The 27,529-nt window shown below is 42.4% G+C and overlaps 2 protein-coding genes and 1 long non-coding RNA gene across 5 annotated transcripts in view; all 3 read right to left on the minus strand.

Annotated features, from left to right (window-relative positions):
* The window catches only part of LOC122563934, a 24,217-nt gene extending 11,157 nt beyond the window's left edge, over positions 1 to 13,060 (minus strand). Inside the window, exons 1-3 of one of the 3 annotated variants that reach the window (XR_006315778.1) lie at positions 12,975 to 13,060; positions 2,035 to 2,116; positions 338 to 348 (exon numbers count right to left, since the gene is read on the minus strand). This is a non-coding gene — a long non-coding RNA (uncharacterized LOC122563934). Of the gene's footprint in view, positions 1 to 337; positions 349 to 1,061; positions 1,167 to 2,034; positions 2,117 to 12,974 lie in introns of those variants that run through there. The other 2 variants (XR_006315780.1, XR_006315779.1) reach the window with 2 other exon arrangements.
* The window catches only part of LOC122563931 (multidrug and toxin extrusion protein 1-like), a 192,997-nt gene that overhangs the window by 70,500 nt on the left and 94,968 nt on the right, over positions 1 to 27,529 (minus strand). The window lies entirely within an intron of this gene.
* Positions 13,831 to 27,529, minus strand: part of LOC122563933 (multidrug and toxin extrusion protein 1-like) — a 41,849-nt gene continuing 28,150 nt past the window's right edge. Inside the window, exons 5-12 of the mRNA XM_043718203.1 lie at positions 27,326 to 27,372; positions 24,617 to 24,657; positions 22,831 to 22,928; positions 22,615 to 22,712; positions 22,313 to 22,426; positions 19,259 to 19,326; positions 17,246 to 17,354; positions 13,831 to 13,874 (exon numbers count right to left, since the gene is read on the minus strand). Coding sequence (XP_043574138.1) covers positions 13,864 to 13,874; positions 17,246 to 17,354; positions 19,259 to 19,326; positions 22,313 to 22,426; positions 22,615 to 22,712; positions 22,831 to 22,928; positions 24,617 to 24,657; positions 27,326 to 27,372 — 586 coding nt within the window. The 3' untranslated portion in view covers positions 13,831 to 13,863. The remainder of the gene's footprint in view (positions 13,875 to 17,245; positions 17,355 to 19,258; positions 19,327 to 22,312; positions 22,427 to 22,614; positions 22,713 to 22,830; positions 22,929 to 24,616; positions 24,658 to 27,325; positions 27,373 to 27,529) is intronic.

The raw sequence follows: 27,529 nt of genomic DNA on the forward strand, positions 1-27,529 counted from the left end.
CAGTGGATCTGATTGTTTTTAGGTGGGATGGTGATCAGCCAATGATCTCCTCCATGACTCCCAGTCACCCACTGGGTCTTTGTACAGAAGACCAATGCTGTCAGAAATACAGTGGCCAATGTAACCCTGGACTCAGGTTTGGATTAATTCAACACAGATGCTCTGTATTCATTGTCTATTAAAGGTTTGTTGTACCATCCTCCTGGGCTTAAGGAGGTGTCACACCTCACCACCAAAGAGTAGACTAATATGCCCTGATGTATTTATGCATTGCCCCTATCCGTTTAAGGGATTGTTACATGGTAGTTAGCTTCATTTTGTTTCTAAGGAGCAAATATGTTTCCACATCTTTATGATCTGTTTCAATTTCTACTTGCAGTTGATAACTCTCCATAAGAGTTCACAGAATCCCAACAGTACAGGGAAAGGCCATTCAGCCCATTGAGTCTTCACCAACCCTCCAAATAGCATTCCATCCTATCCATGCATACTGCAAAGGCAATTTATTATAGTCAGTCCAACTAAACTACGTGTCTTTGGACTGTGGGAGGAAACTCACACACAGAATGTGGGAGCTCCACACAGACAGTCACCCAAGGCTGGAATCGAACCCAGGTCTCTAGCGCTGTGCTAACCACTGAGCCACTGTGTCACCATTGAGTTAGACAAGTACTGGGTGTTCATTAACATGAAACCATGCGGTCACTCAGTCAGCAAGCTGACCAAAACTGGCAAAAGTTCAGCAACCAAATCATTAACCATCAAACATCACAGATCAGTTTGAGCAACTGATTGATCATACGTTTGAGCACTGTAATCAATACCTTGACTGAATGATTTTTATTCATTCACAGGATACAGACATCAATGGCCAGACCGTATTTATTGTCTGCCCCTAATTCCTTACAGATGTGTGTAAGAGTGAACCACATTGTGGTGGGTCTGGAGTCACGTGTAAGCCAGACCAGGTAAGGACTGCAGGCCCCTTCCCTGAAGGATGGGATTTTCAACAATGGCTTAATGGTCATCATTAGATTCTTAATTCCAGACATTTACTGAATTCAAGTTCCACCATCCACCACGGTTGGATTCAAACCCAGGTCCCAGAACATTAGCTGGCTCTCGGGATTAATAGTTGGATGATGCTAGCTTGAGGACATCTCCTCCTGTCAAGAGTAAGAAGGAAATCAAACAGTTTTTAAAAAGGTGGAAATGTATTCGCTCCTTTGAATCAAATGAATCAATTGAATCAAGTTAAAATCTAATTAAATAAATTAGCACACAGCAGTCCTTTCAATAGCCTTTCACTCCCTTGTACACTGCGTCTACTTTCAGCTTCCTGGGGACTATATAACTTTAGCCATGTGGTTTTCAAGTTACTGTCTCCTGGTTGACCTCCATGAGGGCTTCAGGGAGTGAATCAGAATCGGGTGCTGAATTACAGCATCTGTGGCAGTGGGAATTTCAACACCATTCAGTTTAATAGATGGGCTAGAATTGTTCCAGGGATACTCCCCTCCAGTTACGAAGATAGATTAGAGAGTTTGGTACTTTCTCAGAAAGAAGAAGACTGAAAGGAGATCGGAAAGAAACGAGAGATTTGGGTCGAGCAGGTAGGGAGTAATTGTTCCTGCTTGTGAAAGGATTGAGAATGAGAGAGCACCGGTTTAAAGTGATTTGTAAATGCAGTAAATGGAAAAAAGCTGTTGTACAGGAGTTGTTCAGGTTTGCAATGCACTGCCTGGAAGTGTGGTAGCAACAATTTCAAATGGAGCACAGAAGACAACATGGGCTGAGTATTTGAATTAAATCAATGCATAAGGGAACAGGATAAAGGCAGGATAATGGCTCTCAGTAATAATGCTGGTTGAAGAGCCAGCATAGACACAATGGGCTGAATGGCTTCCTGCAGGTAAAGATCTGTAATAAATTGTCACTTTGCATAATTTGTTGAACATACACTATGAATGCTTAGCGTGTAGTCATATTTGCTATTAAGCAGTGATTTAAAGACAGCACAACGTTCCTGTTTACCTGTTGAGATATCCCGCATTTGACCACCAGAGGCACTGTTTGAGGCATCCACATCTTGCACCACACCTGCATTAACCAGAGCCTTTCAACAAAGCACACAACAACATGACAACAGATGGATAGGTTGGAAATTAACTGATCACTAATAGTACACTTAATCCACTCCAGAGACCTGGCGTTTCAAGGAGAGAGCCCAGTGACCTGGTGAGCTGGAGTTTCGTGCTCAGCAGCAAAGCAAAGGTACTTACCATTAACCTCAAAGAGCTCTGCCTAAGGAGATCTATCAAACTAGGAATCTGGCCATAACTGTGGCAGGAAAGTCTCTAGGTCTGGACTGGAGTCAAGAAAATGTTTTGAAGTGCAACAGAATTGATGTCATTGAGCCAGTAGAGAACACATTAAACTGATGAATTGACGCTCAGTGAATCAGGAACTGAAAACACATCAAATTGGTCACTGGGAAATACATGTATAAATGTATTCTGATAAACTAAAGATAAACTGACGTTTAGAAAAAGAAAACAATTCTATAAATGTGTGAGACCTTTGACATTCCACGAAGATAAAGTTAGCTTTTCAGTAATTTTGATTCTTGTACTTTGTTACAAAATCAGTTACACTTTATTATATTTTTCAGGATTTTAAAACTAGTGACAAATGATGCTTGTAACATAACTCAAGAAGAGATAATGGCCCAAAGTTAATGTTGCTTGTCTGTTCATCCAGGAAGCCCTGCTATGATGTTGGGGACCTGGGTTCAAATCCTGTCAGAGCAAATGGTGGAGCTTGAACTCAATGTTAAAAAATAAATTAGAATTAAAAATTTGCTGATGACTGTGAATTATTGACAATTTTGGAAAAAAACTGATGTGGTTTTAGACTCACATGGCACCCCAGTGGGGGAAAATCTACCCAATGTCATTGTCCTTCCAGTGATCCCAAAATGGAATGATATCCTCAGTACTTTACTGAGAGTGGGCAGAATATAATCATTTGTGGCAAAGAACAAAGGGGAAAATCCAATGAAATTCGTACCAAACACACCAAGTTTTCCAGCAAACATCACAGAGACTCCAACGGGAAACCCAATTAGATAGTAGCCAATCAGATTGCCAATAGCTCCTAGTTTTTGCTTCCCAGCACCTCTTAACACTCCACCACATACACCCTGCAAAATAGACACACAGAACATAATCACAGTGATTACGTAGACTGTGCTGTGGTTTCTATAGGAGGGAAGCATCTGTGTTTCCTTTGTGCTAGGTATGACTCCAGCCAGCGGAGAGTTTTCTCCCTAGTTCTCCTTATTTTCCCTCTAAATTAAGGGGAAATTGTTCAACTCAACAGCACCATGTAGGTTCCACATTGTTACCAGCCCTCCAGCTGAAGTGATTTCTCCTGAATCCCCTATTGGAGTTATTGGTGACCATCTTCTATTTATGGCTCTGAGTTTTGGCCCCGCCCAGAGGAAAGTCTTCCATAAACATACCCGATTCAATATGTTGGTAATCTGAAAAACCCCAATCAATTCACACCACTCCCCTCTTTGGCTATACCATTGAGACCCTGAAATACTCACCGATATAGAATCAAACAGATGAAAAGTAGCAGATAGTGGAATCACTTATGCAACCAGTTGAACAATTTCTCTGGAAAATGAAAAGAGGGTTGGCAAAGAGCATTCACACGAGTTGGTGAATATGTGTTGATGAATGTTTAGGTTTGAAGGTTTGTTTTTACTGACTTGTCACTGGTGAAGACATGATCCACCACAGTCCTTATTGCTCCAAATATCATCGAATTTATCAAGGAGATACACACTGTGGGGGAAAAAGAAGTCTCGTTAGCAAAATCTATTCAAAACTCCAGATAATGTTTTAGAAGAAATTTGCCAGTCACCATTTCTTCCTTTTTCTCATTTCGAACCTCTCCATCTCCCCTCTACTTTTCCTGGTGGAACCTCTCTATCTGCATTCGGTTTGGTGGATACCTGACACTGCCCATTCCTGTCCTGAACTTGCTCTAATGGGTTTTTATTTGTTCTAAAGTTTTGCGACCTAGTAAGGCGGGCTATTGTACCTCCAGCTTTACGTTCAAACTTCTTCCTTCAACCATTTGACTGCGGTAGGAGGTAATGTCGTTTGATTTGCTCTCATTCCCCTTGTCAACCTCACACCCTGGAACAGTAACAGTGACTGATCTCCCCTCCCCAGCCCTCGGTAATCCAGGTTGTTGGGTTTCAACAAAATCTAATCTGAGACCAACTAACTTGGCAAGGATCAGGCATTGAGCATTCTGTGTACAGGTATCCTGTCACCAAGTCACCCTTTATTTACACATGCACAGTACACTGGCTGTGGCCAGCCAGCTCAGAGACAGTCCCCGAACTGAGGAGATCAGGAATCTCCTGTTTATACGGGGCTCCCTGATTGGCTCAGGTTAACAACCCCAATCAAGGATCTCCTAGTCAATGAGTTCCACCTGGCTCCAATCACTACATAAAATATTAATTAAAAACCAAAACGTCAGGAAAGCTAAGCAAACCAGGCAGCAACTGTGGAGGGAGAAAGGAAATCAATGTTTCAGATTGGTGACAATTCATTGGGACTGACAAAGAATAAGGATGGATAGGTTTGAAAGCTGAAGGAATACAGGCAGGAAAAGGGAACTGTGAGGATGGAAGGAAAGGGAATTTCTGTGTCAGGGTTGGAGACAGGAGTGATTAAATAACAAAGAGGAGAATCTTGAAAGGCAAAGGTAATAGGACATGAAAGCATTCAGATTGCTCACTGCAGCTCCAATCAGCAACACCAGTGCTACAACCAAAATCAGAACTCCAACAAATAAAACATTATGGCAGTTATAGTCTAACATTATTGTGGACAATGTCAAGTCCAGGTTTCTACGGGTCACAAGATGTTGCGACACAGAGAAAGGAGCTGAACCAAATCAGCCTTTCTACATCCGTATTTACAACACAATTAGGTTAAACAATCAATGACCCCCAATAGTTACTTTAATGGTTCCACAAGACTTCTTAATAACCAGTCCCAGACTCCATAAATAATTAATTCCAAACACTGGTATTATATCTCAGACAAAAGACTTAGCAACATATTAAATATGCAATAACTTTAACAGAGAAAAATTAAACAACAAGGTAATCTGATTAATGTGTATGCTTTGAACCCAAACATTTGTTTTCAGATTCTAATCATATAAAAGGCAGATAGATAAGCACACACTGTTTAGGGACAAATAAAAGAAAACCACAAAACTGATCAGGTTGCTTAAATGGCGTTCAAGTTACATTGTTTCACAGTCACAACCACTCCTTGGTTGCCTTCCTTGAACTGTGAATCAGTGTCACCTTCTCAGGTTACTCAGGTAAAGGTAGTAACACTTCTAACTCAGCTTTCAAATCTTCAGGCTTTCAAAAGTTGATGTGGGAGGTTAGGCATGGAGCTTTGAAATCTTCCTGTTGTGTTGTCAGCATCTCCTCCAGAAAACACAACCCATACACAATGCCAACTCTGCTTTCACCCAGATACACTAAACATCGTTTTTATGAGCCCCCAATTACCATTCAATATCTGCTATCTGCTTGAACATAGAATCTCTTCCAGACTTGCCAGAACCAGTTCCCAGGTACTAGCCTCATTAACAGCCAACTTCTCTATCTGTTTAAACACAATGCTATTTCCAGGTTGCTTCATCTGTAAGAATCCTTTTGATCAACCATCAGTCTGCAATTAACCTCCAGGCCTGGCCTCACAAACAAACAGAAACTTGTTTAGTCTGTCCTTTTCCTTTTCCCACAAGTTGTTACACCACGTTCAAAGGTCATCCTTCGCTCACAATTCCCAATTGACAGTTTCAAACCAAAATTGATAGAAAGAATAAAAATAAATATTTAGACCCACAGCAACATGGTTAACTACTGAGTTTTGAGAAGATTTGTAGCTCAGGTTGAGGTTCTGGATGTATGGTTAACTGCCCTCTGGGAAATTGGGGATGGATAATCAATATTGGCCTCACCAACAATGGTGACATAGAGTCAGTGATGTACAGCACGGAAACAGATGCTTCAGTCCAACTCGTCCATGCCAACCAGATATCCCAACCCAATCTAGTCCCATTTGCCAGCATTTGGCCCATATCCCTCTAAACCCTTCCTATTCATGCACCCATCTGAATGCCTTTTAAATATTGTAATTATCCCAGCCTCCACCACTTCTTCTGAACTTCAATGTTTGATAACTTTTCTTAAGACACACTCCAATGTCCAGAAATACTTGAACTCAAACAGCAAAGGCAGTGGCTGTGCAGATTCACTGCTGTGTCAGACAGTAGTGTAGGTTTCTTTCTCTCTCTCTCTCCCTCACTGACCATGTGGTCACTCCCCTTGTTCTCTTCCACCCTTTTTTAAAATGCTGTTGTTTTGATCATTTTTTTCTCCAAAGTTCGAAATCAATGCAACAGTTTATAAAACAGAATTTACTGCTCCTGGGATTCGAGGAAATCACCTCCAACACCTAAAATACCTCAAGGAAGCCACAACTTCCTCCCATCCTCCATCTTGGATGATCCTCATGTGAATGAATAAAAGTATCCATGCTGACACTGGAATACAGCGCTGACAGAGTGCCACGTTGTTGGAAATGCTGTCTTTCACAAACAAAAAGTGAGAGAGAAATGGATGTAGAATTGTTCAAGACTGAAAAGTTAAGCAATATCATGTATAGAAGATGTTGGGCATGTTGTTTATTGATTTAACAAATAGGAGCAGGAGTGGCTAGAATTGTTAAGATGCATTGTCTCTGCATTGGCGATCACACTTCAAAATGTGTTTCATTGGCTGTTATGTGTTTTGGGAGGCCCTGATCTTTGCAAAAGGTGCTATATAAATGCAATTCCTTTTGAGCTTCAAATGGGCGCAAAGTTGGAGGGGGTTTGAATGGTTAATAAAAGCATCATCACACCTTTGCACTCTAAGGCATCAAGAACTCTTTCACAAAACAGCGGGCTTTCTGTTAAATACTTGTAGCCTGGAGAACTGAAGGTAGATCCAGATAAGTCCCATCATTGCCGATTGTGAACTTGAATTGAAAAATATCGGTCAAAGTGATTGTGAAGCTGTTGGGTCATCATTAAAAACCCAGTCACCTCTTCACGAATGTCTATCTTTATAGTCCAACCCATGTGTAACTCCAGTCTCACAGACACTGCCCTCTACAGCAAGTCCAGTTTGTTCTGTTACAAGAGCTGCTGTGGGTTCAAATCAAAGACTCACCTTCACCTTCTCAGGTAAAGATGGAGACTCATAACAAAGCCCACAATGGAGTAACAATTTTAAAAACAAAGCCCAGAGGAGGGCAACAACAGGAAGCTGCATTTATATAGCTGTTTTGACATGGCAGAGGTAGCATTACAAAATTTGACACCAAGCTGCCTGAGAAGATGTTAGGCCAGATGATCTTGATGTAAGAAGTAAGTTTTAAGGACTGCCTTAGGAATGTAGCAAGACATACACACACACACACGCACACACAGACACGCACACACAGACACGCATCCATGGACACCACACACACACAGACACATACAGACAAACAGAGACACACACACGCACACATACACACACACAGACACAGACACACATACACACACAGAGACACACACACGCACACATACACACACAGACACAGACACACACACACAGACACAAACACACACACACATACGTATGTTCCAGTCTCGGGGTTAAAGTTATAGCTACCTTAAACTAATGTAGGTGTTAGAGAAAGGGATTTTGACATGAGTACTGTACAAGGATTGTTGTCATGGTTACCGGGGTCAGAATCCTGCGTTTCCTGTTGAATACCATTGTGGAAGGGTGCCACTGCTGTGGTAGCCCCAACACTTTCCTAGGAGGATGAAATGCAACATCGACTGTGATATTACAATTCTGGAACTAGTAGACTGGTTTAAATCCTTCGTGGAAATGTCTAGTGTGTAAGCATGAGGTAAGGGTAGAATTGGGCTCAGCTATGATAAATCCTGTAATCAAATAGCTCACACCAATTACTGTCTTGGCTCATAAACAAAGAAGGACCTATTCGGAAGGTAATGGAGGATGCTGACACCCGGAAACCTGTATCTCAGACAGGAGCTAGACCCTCCAGGTAGACGTAAAAGGTGTGAGCATTGAATTGATGCTTTGGCAAGCTTTCTGTATATAAATCATCAGCAGTTAATTATTTTGATTTTCAGAACTTCGATCAAAGGTTTGGCTGGTGTTCGCTTACACTGGACACCGGGTGAAGGATGGACTCTGTGCCCGCTGTAACAAGTGACCTACTGGGCACTTGCACTCCCATAATGGAGTGGTTTGAGGTTCAATCATCTTTTTTTTTGTAAATCTTGACACAGCCGTGTCAAATTGCTGACTCATAAATCCTGTTATTCCTAGTAGAGAAACCCAAAGAATCCAGTTTGGTGAGAATTACTAGGAGGTCCAGGAGCACTAAACCACAAAGGTGAGGCCTTCCTGATCTGGAAACAGCACCAGATCTAGAGGGAAAGAGAAGAGGTCGACAGGCCGAGGTCTAGTAAAAGAACACATGACCTAAAGAGCAGGTCCTGGGTAGAAAGAGTACAAGAAAACTAGGAACTTGACAACAATATATGCAAATTCTTTAATACAAGTGTCACCCAATTCCCCCAAGGATCTACCTGACTGAGCTAAAAATGAAGGGGCACTCATCAAGGACGGAAAGTCAGTTAGCGCTCATTGGAAGGAGCACTTTGAGGATCTCCTTAACTGTGCCTCAGTCCTCAACAAGAATAGAGAACAGAAATTTCCACGCATGAGATTTTTTGATCTCGTACAGGTCTTCGACTCGATCGACTAGGAGGGACATAGGACTGTCCTTCTGAAATGTAGCTGCCTGTTCATCACCATCCTCCACTTGGTACATGATGGCATGCAAGCTGTGGTCCTCACCAGCAGATCCACCATAGACCCATTGTGTGGGTGAGTTGGTCTATGCACACACTCAAGAGACTGACATCCAAACTAGTATCAATGCATTCACAGAGGCATCTTGTACATTAAGATAACATGGGGTCATTTGAAACAAGAACAGTAGAGCTCTTGAAAATCAGAAACAGAATTAAAACCTTCTTGTTCCAAAAAGACATGGAAGTTCTGTGTGGAGGAGAGATAATTATAGCATCCAACCTGCATAGAAAGAGAGAGGGCAGGGGATACATAGGTCAAACATTTGAAAGCAAAAGGCTGTCTGCAGACATTTTCCATCACACAACACTGTCCTTTCAACTATTAAGATTCACAGAAGCCGCTGGACAATGTCGATCTATTTCCATTGCATTTGGAGCTTTCTCTTGATTAAAGCAGCTATGGGCAATGAAATTCACCTTTGTCCCCATTGGCCAATACAGTCTTCAGCTGACTGAGGAACACAGTGTTTAATGACAAAGACCTCAAAACCCATCACCAAACCCATCACCAAACCCATGGTCTACAGGATAGCAGTGCATGTACTGGAGGCAAACACGCAGAATGCTGGAGAAACTCAGCAAGTGAGGAATGAGAAACAGAGTTAGCATTTAGAGTCTGGCATGGCTCGTCTTCAAACCTAGCATCAGAGATGTGGACGACAGAGACATGAAGCAGAGAGTTGAGAAATATCACCAGTGATGCCTCCGCAAACGTCCTGCCAATCCAACAGCAGGATAGATGCTGCAACGCGTGGCAGTCTCTCGGCAGTCTGGCGTGGCCTCAGCATGGCCTTCAGACTCGAGATGATTCCAGAGCAGTCTCCTGGTGTCACAGTCTGGAGTCAAGACCCAGAGGAGACTGGAGGCTGGGTGTAGGCGTGGCCTGGGTTGGAAGGGCTGTTATTCTGAAATTTTCATTTCTTTATTTTTATAATTTATTCCTATGATCTGATAAATACTGCAGGTTCATGAGGTGATCTCCACATGCACTTCAAAACTCCACCTTAAAAATAATAATCCTCCAGATCTCCCCTGCCTCAGTTTCAGTGTGGACTGACTCTCTTCCTGGGTACTTACCTAGTTCTACGGGTTTTTGCATATTGTTGTGAATTTCCTGGAGATTTGTTTCATTCCATATCTGCTGGAGGGCTTCAATTCAAAAAGGCTTACTAAACATTTCTGTTGCACTATTCACAGCTTCCAAGAAAATTTGTGATGCCCCTAACGCCTGCTTGGGGTATTACTTTCACTCATTACTTTCCTTAACCAATGCACTGGTCACTATGCACAAAGGAAAAATACCGGGAATGTTTTCCTGTAACTGTTCCACCTCTTTCACCTGACTCTGGCTTCCGATGAGTATGGATGAAGCTATAGTTTTTTTTGGTCTCCTGCCAAATCATTCCCTGGGAATGCCATCTCTGGATAACTCCCACTGTCATCTTTCCTGACAATAAGTCACATTGTTCATGCATTTTGTACAAAAAATAGGAATATACTTGCCGCTACTTCTATTTGGTAAATCTTGTGCTTTCAGTGCAATTTCTGGAAGAAAAGTCATGTCTTTCTCCAGCAAAAGAGTTTGATTAGATCCTGTATTCTTTAATATAACCACACCATTGGAGAAATAGCATTCCTTCTGACAAAAATGTCTCTTCCTTGTCTCTTATTTATTCTATTCACCTCTCCTACACTCATTGAAGTCTCTACTCTCTCACTGTTGGAGTGAAAGCTGCTCTTTTGGCTTCATTCTGGGCACAGCAACCCATTGCAGTAAGTCCTACACATCAATCCTGACCCTATCCATTAGCCCTACCATTTTCACTTTGACTGATATTTTATCACCATTCTCTTTCTGGGTACTCACCTAGTACTACAGGCTTTTGCACATTCTTGTGAATTTCCCGGAGATTAGATTACATTACAGTGTGGAATCAGGCCCTTCGGCCCAACAAGTCTATACCGACCCGCCAAAGCACAACCCACCCATACCTCTACATTTACCCCTTACCTAACACTACGGGCAATTTAGCATGGCCAATTCACCTAACCTGCACACCTTTGTGACTGTGGGAGGAAACCGGAGCAACCGGAGGAAACCCACGCAGACACGGGGAGAACGTGCAAACTCCACACAGTCAGTCGCCTGAGGCGGGAATTGAACCCGGGTCTCTGGCGCTGTGAGGCAGCAGTGCTAACCACTGTGCCACCGTGCCGCCCACATTTGTTACTCTATCTCTCCCAACTTGTACTGCTATTGTCTAGGTGACAATGGTTGTCCCACAACACTGACTTATTATGGCTAATACTCAGCACTTAGAGTCATAGAGTTAAAGAGATGTACAGCACAGGAACAGACCTTTCAGTCCAACTTGTCCATGCCCACCAGATATCCTAAGCTAATGTAGTCCCGTTTGCCAGCACTTGGTCCATATCCCTCTAAACCCTTCAACAAGTTGCAAATACTAAGTACCTCAAACAGGTGCATGCATGATATTTAGTTTTCCACAGCTGCAGCACTGACTTTGTGAATTGGTGGTGAATAGAAATGATATCTGGGCACTTCTTGGAATTGGGAGTTGGTCTATAAAACCAGTTTTAAACTTGGCTGGCAAATTGAAAATCTATCTCAGTGCCTTCAAATCTAATATCATTAATTGGGTGTAAAGAGCTTTGAAACGTGCTGATATTTTGAAGAATGCTATATAGGAGTCCTTTCTTTTAACATCGCATAAAAGCAATAATGCATTCCGCACAACAAACACCGGCCATTAATCATTTAATGCACATTGTCCATTATTCAGGCACGGTGAAGACTCTGGGTGAATGAGAAACAGCAAGGAATACTGGCAGAAGTCAGCAATCAGAAATGTCCAACAATTACCTTGTTTTTTTTGTTGAATGATATGGAAAGTTATGCTTTTGTTAACATTAGTTCTTGTTTTGACATCGATGCTCCCGATTTAATTCCCCATTCCCCCGAAAGTCCACAATCTCTCCAGTTGTTCCAAAAGCTTTGAAACAGAGGATTTACTGCGGTGGGTTTTCCTATCCTCTTCTCCACCCCCCCAAAAAAGTTTCAATTTACCTTTTCTTTGATCCTGGATATGAAGGTCAGCAGCCTCCTGTGTCCCTCCGTCTCGATCAGTAACTGTAGGTGGTTAGGGCCTTCCAAACTCACAGCCACAAGAGAATATTTAACAATCTTTGTGGAGATTAAAGCTGGAATAGCTGTTCGGAAATGTAAGGGCCCTTAGCTTTTCCATCCCACAAACCCTGGTTTGTAGGACAATGGGGACCATGTCATGACAGGGCTGGGAATGTGGGGGGTGGCCAACAGTCAAAGAAAAAGGCATTAAGGTTCCAAAATGATTGAACTCAATATTGAGTCCTGAAAGCTGCAGGGTCCCCAAGTGGATAATGAAATGCTGACCTTCACTGGAGCAAGCCTGAGACAGAGATGTTGGCCAGGGAACAGGGTGGGGTGTTGAAGTGACAGGCAACAGGAAGCTTGAGCAGGACCTGGGTGTTCCACAAAGCAGTCACCCAGTCTGAGGATCATCTCTCCAAAGCAGAGGACACCTCATTGTGAGCAGTGAATGCAGTAGACTAGATGGAGCGAAGGGCAGGTAAATCACTGCTTCACTTGGAAGGTGCATCTGGGACCTTGGATAGTGAGGAGGGAGGAAGTAAATGGGTGGGTGTAACACCTTCAGGAATTCCTGAAGAAGGGCTTATGCCCGAAACGTCGATATTCCTGGAGAAGGGCTTATGCCCGAAACGTCGATTCTCCTGCTCTTCGGATGCTGCCTGGCCTGCTGTGTTTTTCCAGCATCACAGGGAGAAAAGAGGGTGGGCTAAAAGAAGAAGTTAGAGAAGGAATTGCTTTAATAAATGATCTCTGTTACTGCTCTTACCTTATCGGATGCTTCATTCCAGTTCATTCTGTAAATCACTGTCAGAAAGAAAATTGCTTGTACAACCACACAGACAAGCATTCCAGACCAGATACCTGCAGGAATAGCAATGTGGAGACAATGCTGTCAAATGTTCCTTCCACTTCTGTTCCTTTCTGAAACTCTTTCCACATTATAAAATGGTTGGTGTCATGGCCGCTACTTGTCCACATTTGGCCTCAGCACCCCTGGATTAGAAGCGTGAGGAATTCAGGGTTGAGAGTGTGGTGCTAGAAAAGCACAGCAGGTCAGGCAGCATCCAAGGAGCAGGAGCATCGACCGTTTCGGGCATAAGCCCTTCATGAGAAATCAGTAGCTTTTCCAGCACCACAACCTCGACTCTGATCTCCAGCATCTGCAGTCCTCACTTTCTCCTACATGAAGTATTCAGCCAGGGATCCCACTCCTGAATACAATCTAACACAAGGAGGTGTGCGGATGTTGAGCGAGACCTTGTCTCAGATCTGCTTGAAGCTCACTCTCCAGCCAATATTCCAGCATCTGTGGTCACAGATAGAAAATGGCCACATCTACTGGTACAGAGTGAGTATTGATGGACTTTGGCACCAAAATCACACAGGGCCGAATGGACTCATGTTGCGCCACAGAGGGCTCACTTCCAACCAATTCCAAACACTCATCTTAAATTGGAGCAACATCCTCAATATTTTGTGGGGTGTGAGTGCTGAGTACCAATTGCTACTAAAGACAATTTAAAAAATTCTTACCAAACACAGAAAGTTTTGCAGCAAACATGAGAGAGATTCCAACAGGAAGCCCAACAAAGTAGTATCCAATTAGGTTACCGACTGCACCAATTTTTTGCTTTCCAGCTCCTGCTAATATGCCACTACTTACACACTGCCAAATGGACAAACAGAACACATTAATGCAACATCTTGCAGAAAAGAATAATAATCTGATGACTTAACATGTCCTCAAATAATTCAGAACAATTCAACGATGTTATCTTAGGAATTTCTCATGTGATAAACTCATTTTCTTGTCATTGTTGTGGCAGAATCAAAGGATGTGCATTGACCAAATCTCCTGCAAAGGGCTGTCGTCACTGGGAGAGAATGAGAACTTTCAAGATGTTAACCAATACATTTTGATTGTATAAAAGGCTGTCAAGGTTAATGGAAGAATAGTAGCAAATTGGGATTTCAGATAGAGATGAGCCAGGAGCTGGTTGACTGAAGGGGCAAGTTTGAGGGGCTGAATAGCCTCTTCCTGTTCTGATTAATCAAACCTACATGGCTGTTGACTCTCTCATTGCATTGGAATAACAGCCAATGCAATGAAGGAAGTCTTTGAAGGTGGCATGGTGGCTCGCACTGCTACATCACAACACCAGAAACATGGGTTCAATTCCAGCCTCGGGCAATTGTCTGTGTGGAGTTTGCACATTTTCCCCGTGTCTGTGTGGGTTTCCTCCGGTTTCCTCCCACAATCCAAATATGTGTAGGTTAGGTGGATTGGCCATGTTAAATGTGGGGGTCTGGGTGGGATGGGTTGCTCTTCGGAAGGTCAGTGCAGACATGATGGGAAATGGCCCCTTTCCACACTGTAGGATTAAATTCTCCTGACACAATTTTGAACTGTTGCAGGCTCCATTGTTTTGAACAGTTCTCATCAACTTTAATAAAATCTGAAGGGAAAGAGAAAGCCAATTAAAAATAAAAGCAGGTTGAATCTGAAACATAAAATTAATATACACTCGTAGAGATGTACACCACAGAAATAGACCCTTTGGTCCAACTTGTCCATGCCGACCAGACATTCTAACCTAATCTAGTCCCATTTGCCAGCACTTGGCCCATATCCCTCTAAACCCTTCCTATTCATATACCCATCCAGATGTCTTTTAACTGTTGTAATTGTGCCAGTCTCCATCACTTCCTCAGGCAGCTCGTTCCATATACATACCATCCACTTTGTGAAAACAATTGCCCCTTAGGTCCCTTTTATTTCTTTCCCCTCTCACCCTAAACCTACACCCTCTAGTTCTGGACTCCCCCAGCCCAGGGAAAAGATCTGTCCATTCCTGAAGAAGGGCCCGAAATATCGATTCTCCTGCTCCTTGGATGCTGCCTGACCTGCTGCGCTTTTCCAGCAACACATTTTCAGCAAAAGATCTGTCCATGCCCCCCATACTTCCAAGGTAAGAGATGATGGTGGTTAAGTTGACCAATTCCATCCCAACAACTTGTTCACAATTTTGTATTTTCTGTAAAGTTCCATAAAAGAATTTCACCTGTCGCTATGGAAACTGGAAGAGTGGCCTTTGACGCAGATAACCCATTAGATGTGAGTAAGATTTATTGATGATTAATTTTAAATAATAGTGATAGCATTTAAAACTAACAAGTAGTAACAAAGATATCAGATTTAAACTGTCTAAGACCACAGAAATACTTACCACCACAGCATCAACCAGCTGATGGGCAGCAATTAAGGGAATTACATCTGCAACTAAATGAACCATTTCTCTGGAAAATGAGAAGAGGGATAACAGAGAGCTCACGTGATTCCAAATCTATTTTGCAAAGGAGCATTTATTCATTTTTAACTTGGAAAAGTCATTTTGCTTTACTAACATGTCATTGATGAAGACATAGCCAATCATATCCTTGGTTGCTGTAAGGATCAGACCCAGTGCTAAGGTGATGCACCCTGTGACAACAAGAGCAAATGTGAGAAATCCTCAGCGAGTAGTCGAGTTGAAGCACCTGATTTTTTAAAACATTGGAAATTGCAGTTCACTATTTCCACTTATCCTCATTTTTTTTCCAACACGCGACCTCCTATCTCTACTCTGCTTGCTGGGTGTAGACTCCCTGACTGGATCCTATCCCTTCCCACATCTTACCTCTAAATTAATACAGGGATTTTGCCCCTGTCCGTCTTAGCCAGTGAGCATCAACCTATCTGACTCTCGTGAAGGTCTATTTGTTCTCTCTGGGCTAAAGGATATGGTGAGAAAGAGAGAAATGGGAACTGAGTTGGATGGTCAGCCATGATCATATGGAACGACAGAGCAAGCTTGAAGGGCTGAATGGCCTCCTCCTGCTCCTGGTTTGTATGTTTCTATGTCCTAATTGTCTATTCTGTCCAATTGAGCTGGTCCCTTGACCAATTTTCCCTTCTGTAATTGCAGCTGCTTGAGGCCAATCCTAGAACATTGCCGGGCATCTCAGCTAACTCAGCACAGATCAGGTACCAAATGTGGGATCATCCTACCCGTCGACGATAAAATAAAGACAGGAGGTCAGGCAGCCTCGGTGCAGAGAGGAACAGGGTCTGATCTTGCAGTTGATTCAGAACCCCGGTGATGATACCTGGAGCCTGTACTGGCCAGACACTGCTCCACACTGATCACTGCCAAGCTCACTGTCTTATCCCAAACGGATAAGGCAGTTTAAAAGCTGCAGACACAGTCCGAGGGCTGGCAGGGCAGAACCTTCAGCAGCTCCAACATGAGGTCGGCACTTTGGAACAGGTAAGCAACTCTGAGGGTGCCTCAAAATGAAGGTAACTTTGAACTTTTTGAAGAAGCCTCAATTAGGAGACTATGGAACGGTGATAGTATGCCTACCTCTGGACCAAAAGGTCTGGGTTTAAGTCCCAGGACATGGAGATTTGTCATAACATATCTGAACAGGTTGATCAGAACAGAGAAAAGCATTATGATTACTGACTAGCCATTCAGTTCATACATGCTCCTGCTGTGAACAGATATCATCATTTCATTATTGTCACCGAGTCAGAATCTGGAATTCCTGCCAAACATCACTGGGGATGTGGATTCCACAGGGAACTGCGGAAAGGAAATCAAACACCAACATCTGCTCTGGGCAAATAGCAAGAGGAAAGTCAAGGCATTTCTGGGATCCACACACCTCAAGCACTTCGCTTTTGAAAAGCCAAGTGAAAATGTCTTGGATTAAACACCAGGTATGGACAGAATCAAAACACGGACAGAATCAAGCTCAGTTGTGATGACTCCCGCAGTCAAACAGCCTGTCAAAAATAATATTTCCTAAATAAAGCATGGTCAAATGGAGAAGGTTGTGGAGGATGCTAATATCCAAGCAGCTGTATGTCAGTGAGGAGCCGAACCCCCCCCCACCGCCCCACCCCCACCCCCTCCAAGGAGGAAACATTAATTGTAAGGATTACATTGTTTGAATAACTAACTTTAGTCAATCTGTTTAAACAATTGGACTCACCAATGCAACATACAGCAACTTTAGCAGAGTTGACAGCCTGCTGTGGATTACCAGCACCAAGCGCATTCCCCACAGAAACAATTGTAGCCATACTGTATCCCAGAGGAATCTGTAGGAGGAACAGCAGAAACAATTACCTTTATCTTATTAGAGTCATGGAGCCATGCAGCACAGAAACGGTCCAACCAGTCCATGCCAACCCTAATCCCAAACTAAACAGGTCCCACCTGCCTGCACTTGGTCCATATCCTTTCAAATCTTTCTTATTCATGTACCTGTCCAAATGTCTTTTAAACGTTGAAACGTACATCCGCCACTTCCTCTGGAAGTTCATTCCACACATGAACCACTCTCTGTTTAAACAAACTGCGTCTCATGTCTTTTTAAAATCTTTCTCCTCTCACGTTATAAATATGCCCTCTAGTCTTGAAAACCCCCACCCTGGGGAAAAGACACCTGTCATTCACTGTATCTACGCCTCTCATGATCTTATAAACCTCTATAAGGTCACCCCTCAACCTTCTACACTGCAGTTAAAAAAGTCCCAGTCTATCCAGCCTCTCCTTATAACCCAAACCATCCAGCTCTGGCAGCATCCTGGTAAATCTCTTCTGAATCCTCTCCAGCTCAATAATAATATTCTCTAAATTTAACCCTGATTTGTTTTTTTACTGAAAGCAATGGATCCATCAGTGTACCTATGGTGGATGTATGTCCAAAATGATCAGGAAGTTGAGAATCCCTCCTTCCAACTAACCCAGTCAAGTGTGCGGTGCTGGAAAAGCACAGCAGGTCAGGCAGCATCCAAGGAGCAGGAGAATTGATGTTTCGGACAAAAGCCCTTCATCAGGAATCATTGTGCTTTTCCAGCACCACACACTCGACTCTGATCTCCGGCGTCTGCAGTCCTCACATTCTCCCAACTAACCCAGCCCCATCCCCAACCTGTTCATCACCCCTTGGGATTCTTGAAGAAATAAAGTCAATCAGAGTTTCTGTTCTGAATTATTGTGATTCCCTTCTTTGCCTCTTCCATATGTACCAACAAGCTTCTGATACTGAATACAATCCCTTTGCAGCATTGTTCATCCGCATCTCTGTAGCCTCTTCATTTCTAACACCCTCTAAGATATCTATCCACCTCTAATTCTGGCTTGTTTCTCTTGCCCAGTTTCCACCACTCAATACTGGTTGTGTAACTGTTAAACCTGAGAGTTCACTGACCTAAACATCTCCTTTTCTCATCTCCTTTCTCCTTCACCATGCTCCCATACACCTATAATTTTTTTGACCAAACATTTTGTCGCGTGCTCTTACACCAACTTAGCAAATTTTCATTTCAGAACAGAAGATGAAACAAGAAAATAAAAGACTGGATGGAAAGCAAAATGCAGCAGCCGTGGAAATCAGAAATGAAAACAGAGAATGCTGGAGAAACTTAGCACGTCTGGAAACATCTGTGAAGAGAGAAACAGAGTTAATGTTTCCACTTCAAAAACTCTTTTCAGAATTCAACTCAAAGTTTTTTTTAAGGTAATAGCTAATGAAATTCCACTCTCTTTCACTGATGAAAACCTTGGAATTGTCCTCATTTTTGATTTGATTCAATCAGTTTAATTGAAATGTGGTAACTACATGCAAAAGCATACAAACATTTATAGCATATATGTAGAGACTGATCAAAAGTGGTTAAAGAAAAGGGACCCAAGACCTGTTGTAACAGGCCTGCTTCTATGATTCCCTTTTTGTAATTCTTCTTTATGTGCACAGTTATCAACTTAACAAATAATATGGTGGTGATTAGAGGTACTATTGAAGGTGCAGTGTGATTATCAGCTTAGCTGAGTGTGAGTTTAACTGTAATGGATCAGATTGTACAGAATTCAATATTCCCTTTCTGTGTGTGCAGTGAAAAGAGGACAAGGTTTCCTTGCAGTGTTAAGATAGCTATCGTTCAGTCAATAATGCCTTAGGTATATAAATACTGTACTTGTGCAGAATTCTAATGCTTACCGTATATATCACCATCATTATCTGTAAAGTAATGGTCTGGGCTCCAAGCTGAACTTCGCTAATTATACCTGTGGAAAGCAACAAATATGAGATTAACCTTGACTGAAGCAACTTCGTATGAATAGATGAAAATATAGTTTTTGTATGCTATGGCACTTAATCGTTGCTGAGAACCAGAAATGCTATCAAGCTTTGCATCTTAGATTCGTCAGGACACTATTGCAAGAATGCCAAATCTCAAGAGGAACAACCATTTATACTGCATGAAAGAGGGTGTTAATTGGTTTTAAGTGGAGTCTGATTGGTAGACATCTTGTCACGGAGACTGGTGCATTCTCCATAGCTACACCTCTACGAATCAGAGTCCATATAATGTTTCCAGGTGCATTCTCTATTTCCTCTGCTGTGTTTGATCACCAAATTGTTATTTTTTGTGACAATCCACATTAGATCAACAGCTCAAAGCATAGAATCAATGTTCACTCTTTGCTACTGGCTCTAGAATAAAAACATAGTTTATTCAGGATTAGCATCATTTAATATATGATGATCATCTGGGCTGTGCTACAGAGCAGGACTATTGTCAGGGATCAAGAGAGCAGAGAGTCAGAGAATGTTATTGACGGAGTGCAGCGTAGGTTCACAAGGTCAATTCCTGGAATGGCGGGACTATCTTTTGTTGAAAGATTGGAGCGACTGAGCTTGTATACCCTTGAGTTTAGAAGACTGAGAGGGGATCTGATTGAGACGTATAAGATTATTAAAGGATTGGACACTCTGGAGGCAGGAAACATGTTTCCGCTGATGGGTGAGTCCCGAACCAGAGGACACAGCTTAAAAATAAGGGGTAGGCCATTTAGGACAGAGATGAGGAGAAACTTCTTCACCCAGAGAGTGGCTGTATGGAATGGTCTGCCCCAGAGGGCAGTGGAGGCCCAGTCTCTGGATTCATTTAAGAAAGAGTTGAATAGAGCTCTCAAAGATAGTGGAATCAAGGGTTATGGAGAAAAGGCAGGGACAGGATACTGATTGAGGATGATCAGCCATGATCATAATGAATGGTGGTGCAGGCTCGAAGGGCAGAATGGCCTACTCCTGCACCTATTGTCTATCGTCCATTGTCTAATGTTACACCACAGACTGAAGGCCATTTGTCCCACCTTGCTTGTGATTGCTTTTTCCACTATAATCCAATCATAACCTGCAAAATTGACAATAGGATGATGAGTTGGCTTAAAATTAAAACAATTAAAAATCTCATACTGGTAGTTCTTCACCCTATGATTGGGTTTCCAAACTTTCCCTGCCAATTCTTTCCATCCCTCAATACAGTAGTGAAGAACCCAGAACTCCAAAACTCTTCTCTGTTCATGTTTATTCAATACGACAATTGGCAAAATGGTGCACAACAAAATAGAATTGAAAATGCCAAACTACACAAACACAACTCTTCACAACATATGCCAAGTCTCAATTCCTTCTTTGTACTGATGATAATTGGAACTGAAAAAAACTCTCAAACATCCACCCCATCAATATGATGTGTCTTTTTGACTCAAAGGTCGTTGTGCACTCAAATAAAGTTTTGAATAGCAATCAAGTGTGCAAGGAATTGGTTTGATGTTTCCTAACCTACTGCAGCTGCTAAGTTTAAACAAAAATGATGTAAATTTTAAAAAAGCTCATTTTTCATTGTGAATTATCTCAAGGTCTTAACAAGTGCAATGCCATTAAAATTGATGCTGTAAACAATTTCAGCACAGAATACTGAAAACATAGTGAAAGAAGACATTTTTAAAGGCAACTTGAAGGGAGAAGAGTGAGGGAGAGGTTTAAAGAGGGAATTACAAATCTTGGTGCAAGTAAACTGAAGGCATTTCATATGTGGAACACAGATCAGATAAGAAGGAGTGTAGAGATAACAAAGGCTCATAGGGCTGTAGGAGGTTTAAGTAACAGGAAATGGGGGAGTGGGGAAGGGAGGAAGCTAAAAAGTAAGTTACAATGAGAATTAAGCATTTTGAGACACTCAGAAGTCATGAAAGATGCTGCACAGATGTACTCTGGCAGGTCATATGGGGATCAAGTGGATCCTACTGTCTTCTGTCATCTGCTGCTCAAAATAAACAGGGAAGGTATCAACCTAACTAGTGTCTGGTTAAATTATTGTATTAATTTGATTGTTAACAACTCAGGGATGGCCTGTTTTGAGTGGCAGATCATTCAAAGTCTGTCTCATTTAGCACGGTGATATCCCAACCAACAGTCATTGTGAAACCGTTGCGTTATTTTGTGATTTGGAGGTGCCTGTGTTGGACTGGGGTGGACACAGTTAAAAATCACACGACACGGCGAAATTTGTTCAATATTACATTCTATGTCACTGCAATCCTGTTGCTATAAAGTCTGTGTTGTTTGATTCTGTTCCACAACCACCTGATGACGAAGCAGCACTCTGAAAGCTAGTGATTCCAAATAAACCTGTTGGACTATAACCTGGTGTTGTGTGATTTTTAACTGTGTTCCTTTGTAGTGAATTCTTTTCCAGCCTTAGACAAGCAACTCTAGATGTCACTGCTTTTAAAAAGGCCCATAATCCTGACCTCTGGGGATGGGGGGGGGGGGCGGGGGGGAGTAGGGGGGAGGTATCAGACTGAGCTGTTTAGCTCTTACAGGAAGATGATTCTACAACAGTCCCTCCACTGTTTTACGGTCCCATCCCAGATGAAATTCTCTCTCAATCATTACATATTGATCTGTGAACTACTGTAAACCTTATGGTCTCAAGAGATAAGAGTGGCCTTCCTTGTTTCCTTTGAGTGTTTTTTTTTTACTTTACCCATTTTTGACTGACAAGTGTACTGTCTGGGAGAAAGAGGGACCGCAGATGCTGGAGATCGGAGCAGAAAATGTGTTGCTGGAAAAGCGCAGCAGGTCAGGCAGCATCCAAGGAGCAGGAGAATCGACGTTTCGGGCATGAGCCCTTCTTCAGGATACTGTCTCCCCTGTTTATAACAACGGAGGATTTTTTTTAAAGCGTGTTTGTTTATTTACCTACAAGGAATATTGCAATATCATACGCCCACCAATCACTACAAATCATCAGCAGGCTGGGAATGGCCAGGCGTGTAAAGTTGCCCCACTCCTGCAGACAGTCAGTGGACCAACCTGCAGAGAAAACAATGGTGTTATTAACTTAGAAAATCATTTTAAAGATGTTGAATGTTTGAGCTTCTTGGTTTACCATGGGTTGTTGACATATTAAATGTTCCGTTAGGGGTGTGATGAGGTTCCAATTAGACAACATCCGTTTCGCACCACGACCCAAAGTGTAAGTGACCCTCCCTGAAACCTACCTCCCCAGCTCTGAACATGCAACTTCTTCCATCGAATGTACCCGAACAGGAGGAGAAGCTGACAGTACTGAGAAGCAACATTGGCAGCAGCCGAGCCCCTGGAAAACACGCCGGTATGTTAGAGATGGTTTCAAATAAACTCTGGGTCACTGAGCAGTAAATGTTTAATTTGACTGTGTGGAAATTCGAATATATGATTGACGTATTGCTACTTACGGCACTCCCAACGTCAGCACGTAGAGCAAGAGGTAATTGATGACAGCATTGAAGATGTTGGCGATAAAACCAGTAAAAACCTGAGGCATGATGATCCCCTGGGGTGGGAACAAAGCAATAGAGTCATTCCTGGCATTGTTCGTCAATCAACCAATAGGGTGCATGACATGGTGCCAAGGTAGAAGGCAGAAAGGATGCAACTGCTCTCCCACTGCCCTTGTTTATGGTCAAAGTGTCTCTGATCTAAGAGGATCCCATTTCCCTCACTTGAATCAAGTTCATTGCTGGAATATTTTTGCTTGCTGGCATAGATGCCTTGCCTACCCTGGCAGTGAAATGATCAAATGTAAATTCTCTGTGCTCGAGGGAACTCCATCTAGCATTGTGCTTCCCCAGAGTGCAAGAGATTTGAATTCAATATCCTAAACCTCTCTGATCAATGTCCCATCCAAGCCTTGCCATTCCTAGTCATAAAAAAATTAAAGATCATATAAAAATACAGTTAAACTTCACATTCTTGTACAAGCACCAGTGTAAATAATGCTTACAATGAGTGTTAGTAACCTTTACAATACAGAGTCTTTGATTTTAAAAAGAGCCCTTTTCCTAGTTTGGTCCAGATTCAAAATTACAGAAAAATAAAAGGACATGGTCTTTATGCAGGTGATTTCAACATTTGCCTAATTTGGCTGATAATCTGGCAAAGCAGATTTGTATAAAACACTTGATTTCAAGCCCTTGATATAAGTGGCATGGAAATTGAACAATTTCTCCATCAGCGAACAACTCGTCCAGATTACTCTCCAGGCAGTGGATGTAAAAATCATCCCACTCGATCCCTTTGGACTGAGAAATTAGTTTAATTTACTTCGCCACAAGGAGTAGTTCACATTAGGTAATGATGGTCATTTGAAGAGCCAGTGCAGGCACGATGGACGAATGGCCTTCGTCTGCACCATCACAATTTTGTGATTCCTCTCTGGTTCGGAGAAGGCTGAAAAGCCAAGTCCATGGTCTACAGACTGTGGCATACACTGAACAAGTGGTGCATGCAGGAGAAAGTAAATGAGGTTTATGGAGTCACACCCACTCTCTCCCTCTTCATGTGGACACACTGGTTACAAAGGCCCAACAATGTCTCTTCTTCCTCAGGCAGCTGAGGAGATTTGGCATGATGGCAAATTCCCTTGCCAATTTTTATAGGTGCGCCATCGAGAGCATTCTGTCTGGGTGTATCACCACCTGGTATGGCAACTGTACCATTCAAGATCGGAGACAGTTACAGAAAGTGGCGAACTCGGCCCGGACAATCACAAAGGCCAACCTCCCATCTATAGAATCCACCTACCAGGCCCGCTGTCAAGGAAAGGCCACCAGCATTCTCAAAGATCCATCCCACCCCGGCAATGTTTTTCTACAATTTCGACCATCAGGGAGAAGGTACAGATGCCTGAACACACACACCAGCCAGTTTCGAAACAGTTTCTAACCTACTGTTGTTAGAATACTGAATGGACTCACAAACTCTTAACATTTGCCTGTACCTGTGGTTTTGATTTTGTTTTTGCCGCTGTTTACCTACTATTTACTTATCTCTGCTACTTAACTCTGTGATCTGGCCGTATTGCTCGCAAGACAAAGCTTTTCACTGTGCCTCGGAACATGTGACAGTAAATTCAATTCAATTCAATTCAATTCATATGAAACTGACAGCTCCCAAGTGTATCATACTGAAATAATTTCTTTTCAATTATTTCTTTCAGACTCCAACATTCAGTGACATTACCTGATTCTGCAGGTATCTGATCTCCAACTGGTAGAGAAACGCTGCCTAAGAAACAATATTGGAAACAATGGCAGATAGTATGTCAATCATTAATGAGCTGGAAAAGAAAGTGATATTCAGTCATTCTTTCAGGATTTCAGCCAACCCTTTGTGCTTCAACCTAACCTCAGATTATTTTTAGCAGGTTCGATATGGTTCAAGCTTAACGCGCTAGCCAAAGCTTAGTTCACAGGAGGGACAAGATTGTGAGTTTTGTTCCCATACCAGACAAATTTAGACTAAACCTCATGTGCACGGTGCAGAACAGTTGTGAGGAAAGGTCACAAACAAGTGGACTTTTATCGTGAGAGGAAAATAATGGACACTTTAGCTGAGGAGTGGGAGCAATGCGGGAAATTCATTGATTGGGGGTGGACTTTGAGATTGTAAACTGGGATTGGTTGGCGGTTGGGGCGGGCGCAGGTTAGGGCCAAGAGTTTGGATGGAAGAGGAGGTCTCAAGGGATACCAGAGTGTCACAGAGTAGGGGTTTTCAAGGGACCGGAACACACAGCACTGACATAGCTGAGGAGACACAATTAGAAATATGTCCAAGCAACATTCCACAAATGAAATAATTTACTGGAAGTCTGTTCCCTCCACCCTGTCCATGCTGCGTATGCAGCTCCCAGTGCTACTCCGCAATGCATAAGCACATCTACAACTCCATCCAGCTTGTCTCTCTGACAAAAATACTCAGTTTTCGCTGTAATTGGAAAAATGCTCACACTCCTGAAAGCCCATTAGGCTCATCAAATTATTAATCCATCATAAGAGAAATGAAGTACTTGTCATTATAATCTTAACATTTAAGACAGACAATGCTTTAATAACCTCTTTGAGCTGTCAATCAGTCTGTAAACTTACTACATGATTACTATGACGGGGGTTGAACATCTTTAAAAGGAAAGAGCTAGACATCATGCTAAACATTTTTCAGGTTCAGATTGTACGTAATCTGACTTCACTGATGATGCATCCTAACAGTTATCATAAAAGTTATTAATTTGTTGCACTACTCTAAAAACAAAACCCTGCAGGGATAATTGTAGATTGTGGAAAGCAAATGACTATTACTAATGATATAATGGTAGCCCCTTGAAGGTATTATAATTTTTTTTCATTTCTCACTGACTGAGGCAGGTTATTTTTTTTAACTCAATATGCAGATGGAACTATCTTCACAGCCTGAGATTTTCAATTGGCAGTAGCACAGGCTGTTTGTCAATATTATCGAATGTTACAGTCCAGAAGGGGGTAGTTCAGCCCATTGCATCTGTGCCAGCTCCCAAAACAGGGAGCCAAGTAGCCCCACTCTCAAGCCCTATCTCTGCAGACCTCTAAACTGACCATCACCAAGTATACGTCCCATTCTCTTTTGAATCCTTCTCTGGTAACCGCCTCAATCACTCCCCAAGGCATCAAGCACAACAACTCTGGGTGAAAAGGTTTCTCCTTACATCACTCCTAACCCTCTTGCTGATGACCCTTAAATTATGATCCCTAGTTACTGGTGGAAACAGAATATCCTCCTTTACCCTGTCAAAATTGGACATAAATTTGAACATGTCAATAAGGTCACCTCTTCATCTTCTTTGCTCCCAGGAGTTTCTCCAATCTTTCTTTGAGTATAAAATCCCTCATTCCTGTTATTATTCAAGTTAAGAATTTACATAAGTTCACAGCTTGACATTAATGCAGACCTTATCGATCCTTTGTGAGCAGTTATGTCTCCTCTGTAATGGTGAGACACTTACAATGCAGATTAATATATTGCCACAGTGACAATGGAACTTGTTTGAACTCAGGGATCAAATGATCCTGTTGATCTTGGGTTTCTCTCACATGTGAATCATACCTGGAGCCTCCCTCACGCTGGCCAAACATGGTGCCTGGTGGAAACAGAGGCTTCACGAGATGTTTGTGCCATCAGTTTTGTTTCTCTCTGCCTGACCTGCACAGTGAATGCAATAAAGGCAAAATGCTGCAGATGCTGGAAATCTGAAATGAACACAGACAGCACTGGAGAAACTCAGCAGGTCAACAATATCTGTGGAGAGAGAAACAGAGATGGCGTTTCAGGTCCAGTATGACTCTTCCTCAGGTCTAACTGGACTTGATATGTTAACTCTGCTTTTTTCTCCACAGATATCGCTAACCTGCTGGTGTTCTCCAGCATTCTGTGGTGCTACAGATCATTTCCATCATTTTGTTGTTCTGATTGCAGATTCCAGGATCTGTTGGCATGGCACGGTGGCTCAGTGGGGTTAGTGCTGCTGCCTCACAATACTAGGAACCTGAGTTCAATTCCAGCCTCAGACGACTGTCTGTGTGGAGTTTGCACATTCTCCCTTTGTCTGCGTGAGTGCAGGTTTGGTGAATTGGCCATGATAAATTGCCCATAGTGTTTGGGGATGTGTAGGCCAGGTGCATTAGTCAGGGGAATGGGTCTGGGTGGGATACTCTTCAGAGGGTTGGTGTGGACTTGTTGGGCCAAAGGGCCTATTTCCACACTGTAGAGATTCTATGATTCCTAATGTATTTTGATTTTAGGCTAATCAATCTGGTAAATAGGGCTGAATGAATGGATCATCTAGCCTGTTCATCAGAGAGGCACCCACTTTGATCTCTGCTAATCTATCACCCCGTCATCTTCTGTCTGATGAATTACTTACAGGGAGGCCAGGGATAAATATCTTCACATAGAGTTGTGATAACCTGTTAAAGAAGAGGTGAAGGTGGTGTTAACAAAATGAAAACCCATTGAACATTGTCACTGTAACCAAAGACTAACAAACTCAGTGAAGTCCCAGCATATATAGCCTTGCCAATAGAGATAGGTGCTTAGGCCTTATAATCTCAAACAGATATTGAT

This window comes from Chiloscyllium plagiosum, chromosome 28, assembly GCF_004010195.1.
Source record: "Chiloscyllium plagiosum isolate BGI_BamShark_2017 chromosome 28, ASM401019v2, whole genome shotgun sequence".
In the NCBI taxonomy this organism is placed as follows: domain Eukaryota; kingdom Metazoa; phylum Chordata; class Chondrichthyes; order Orectolobiformes; family Hemiscylliidae; genus Chiloscyllium; species Chiloscyllium plagiosum.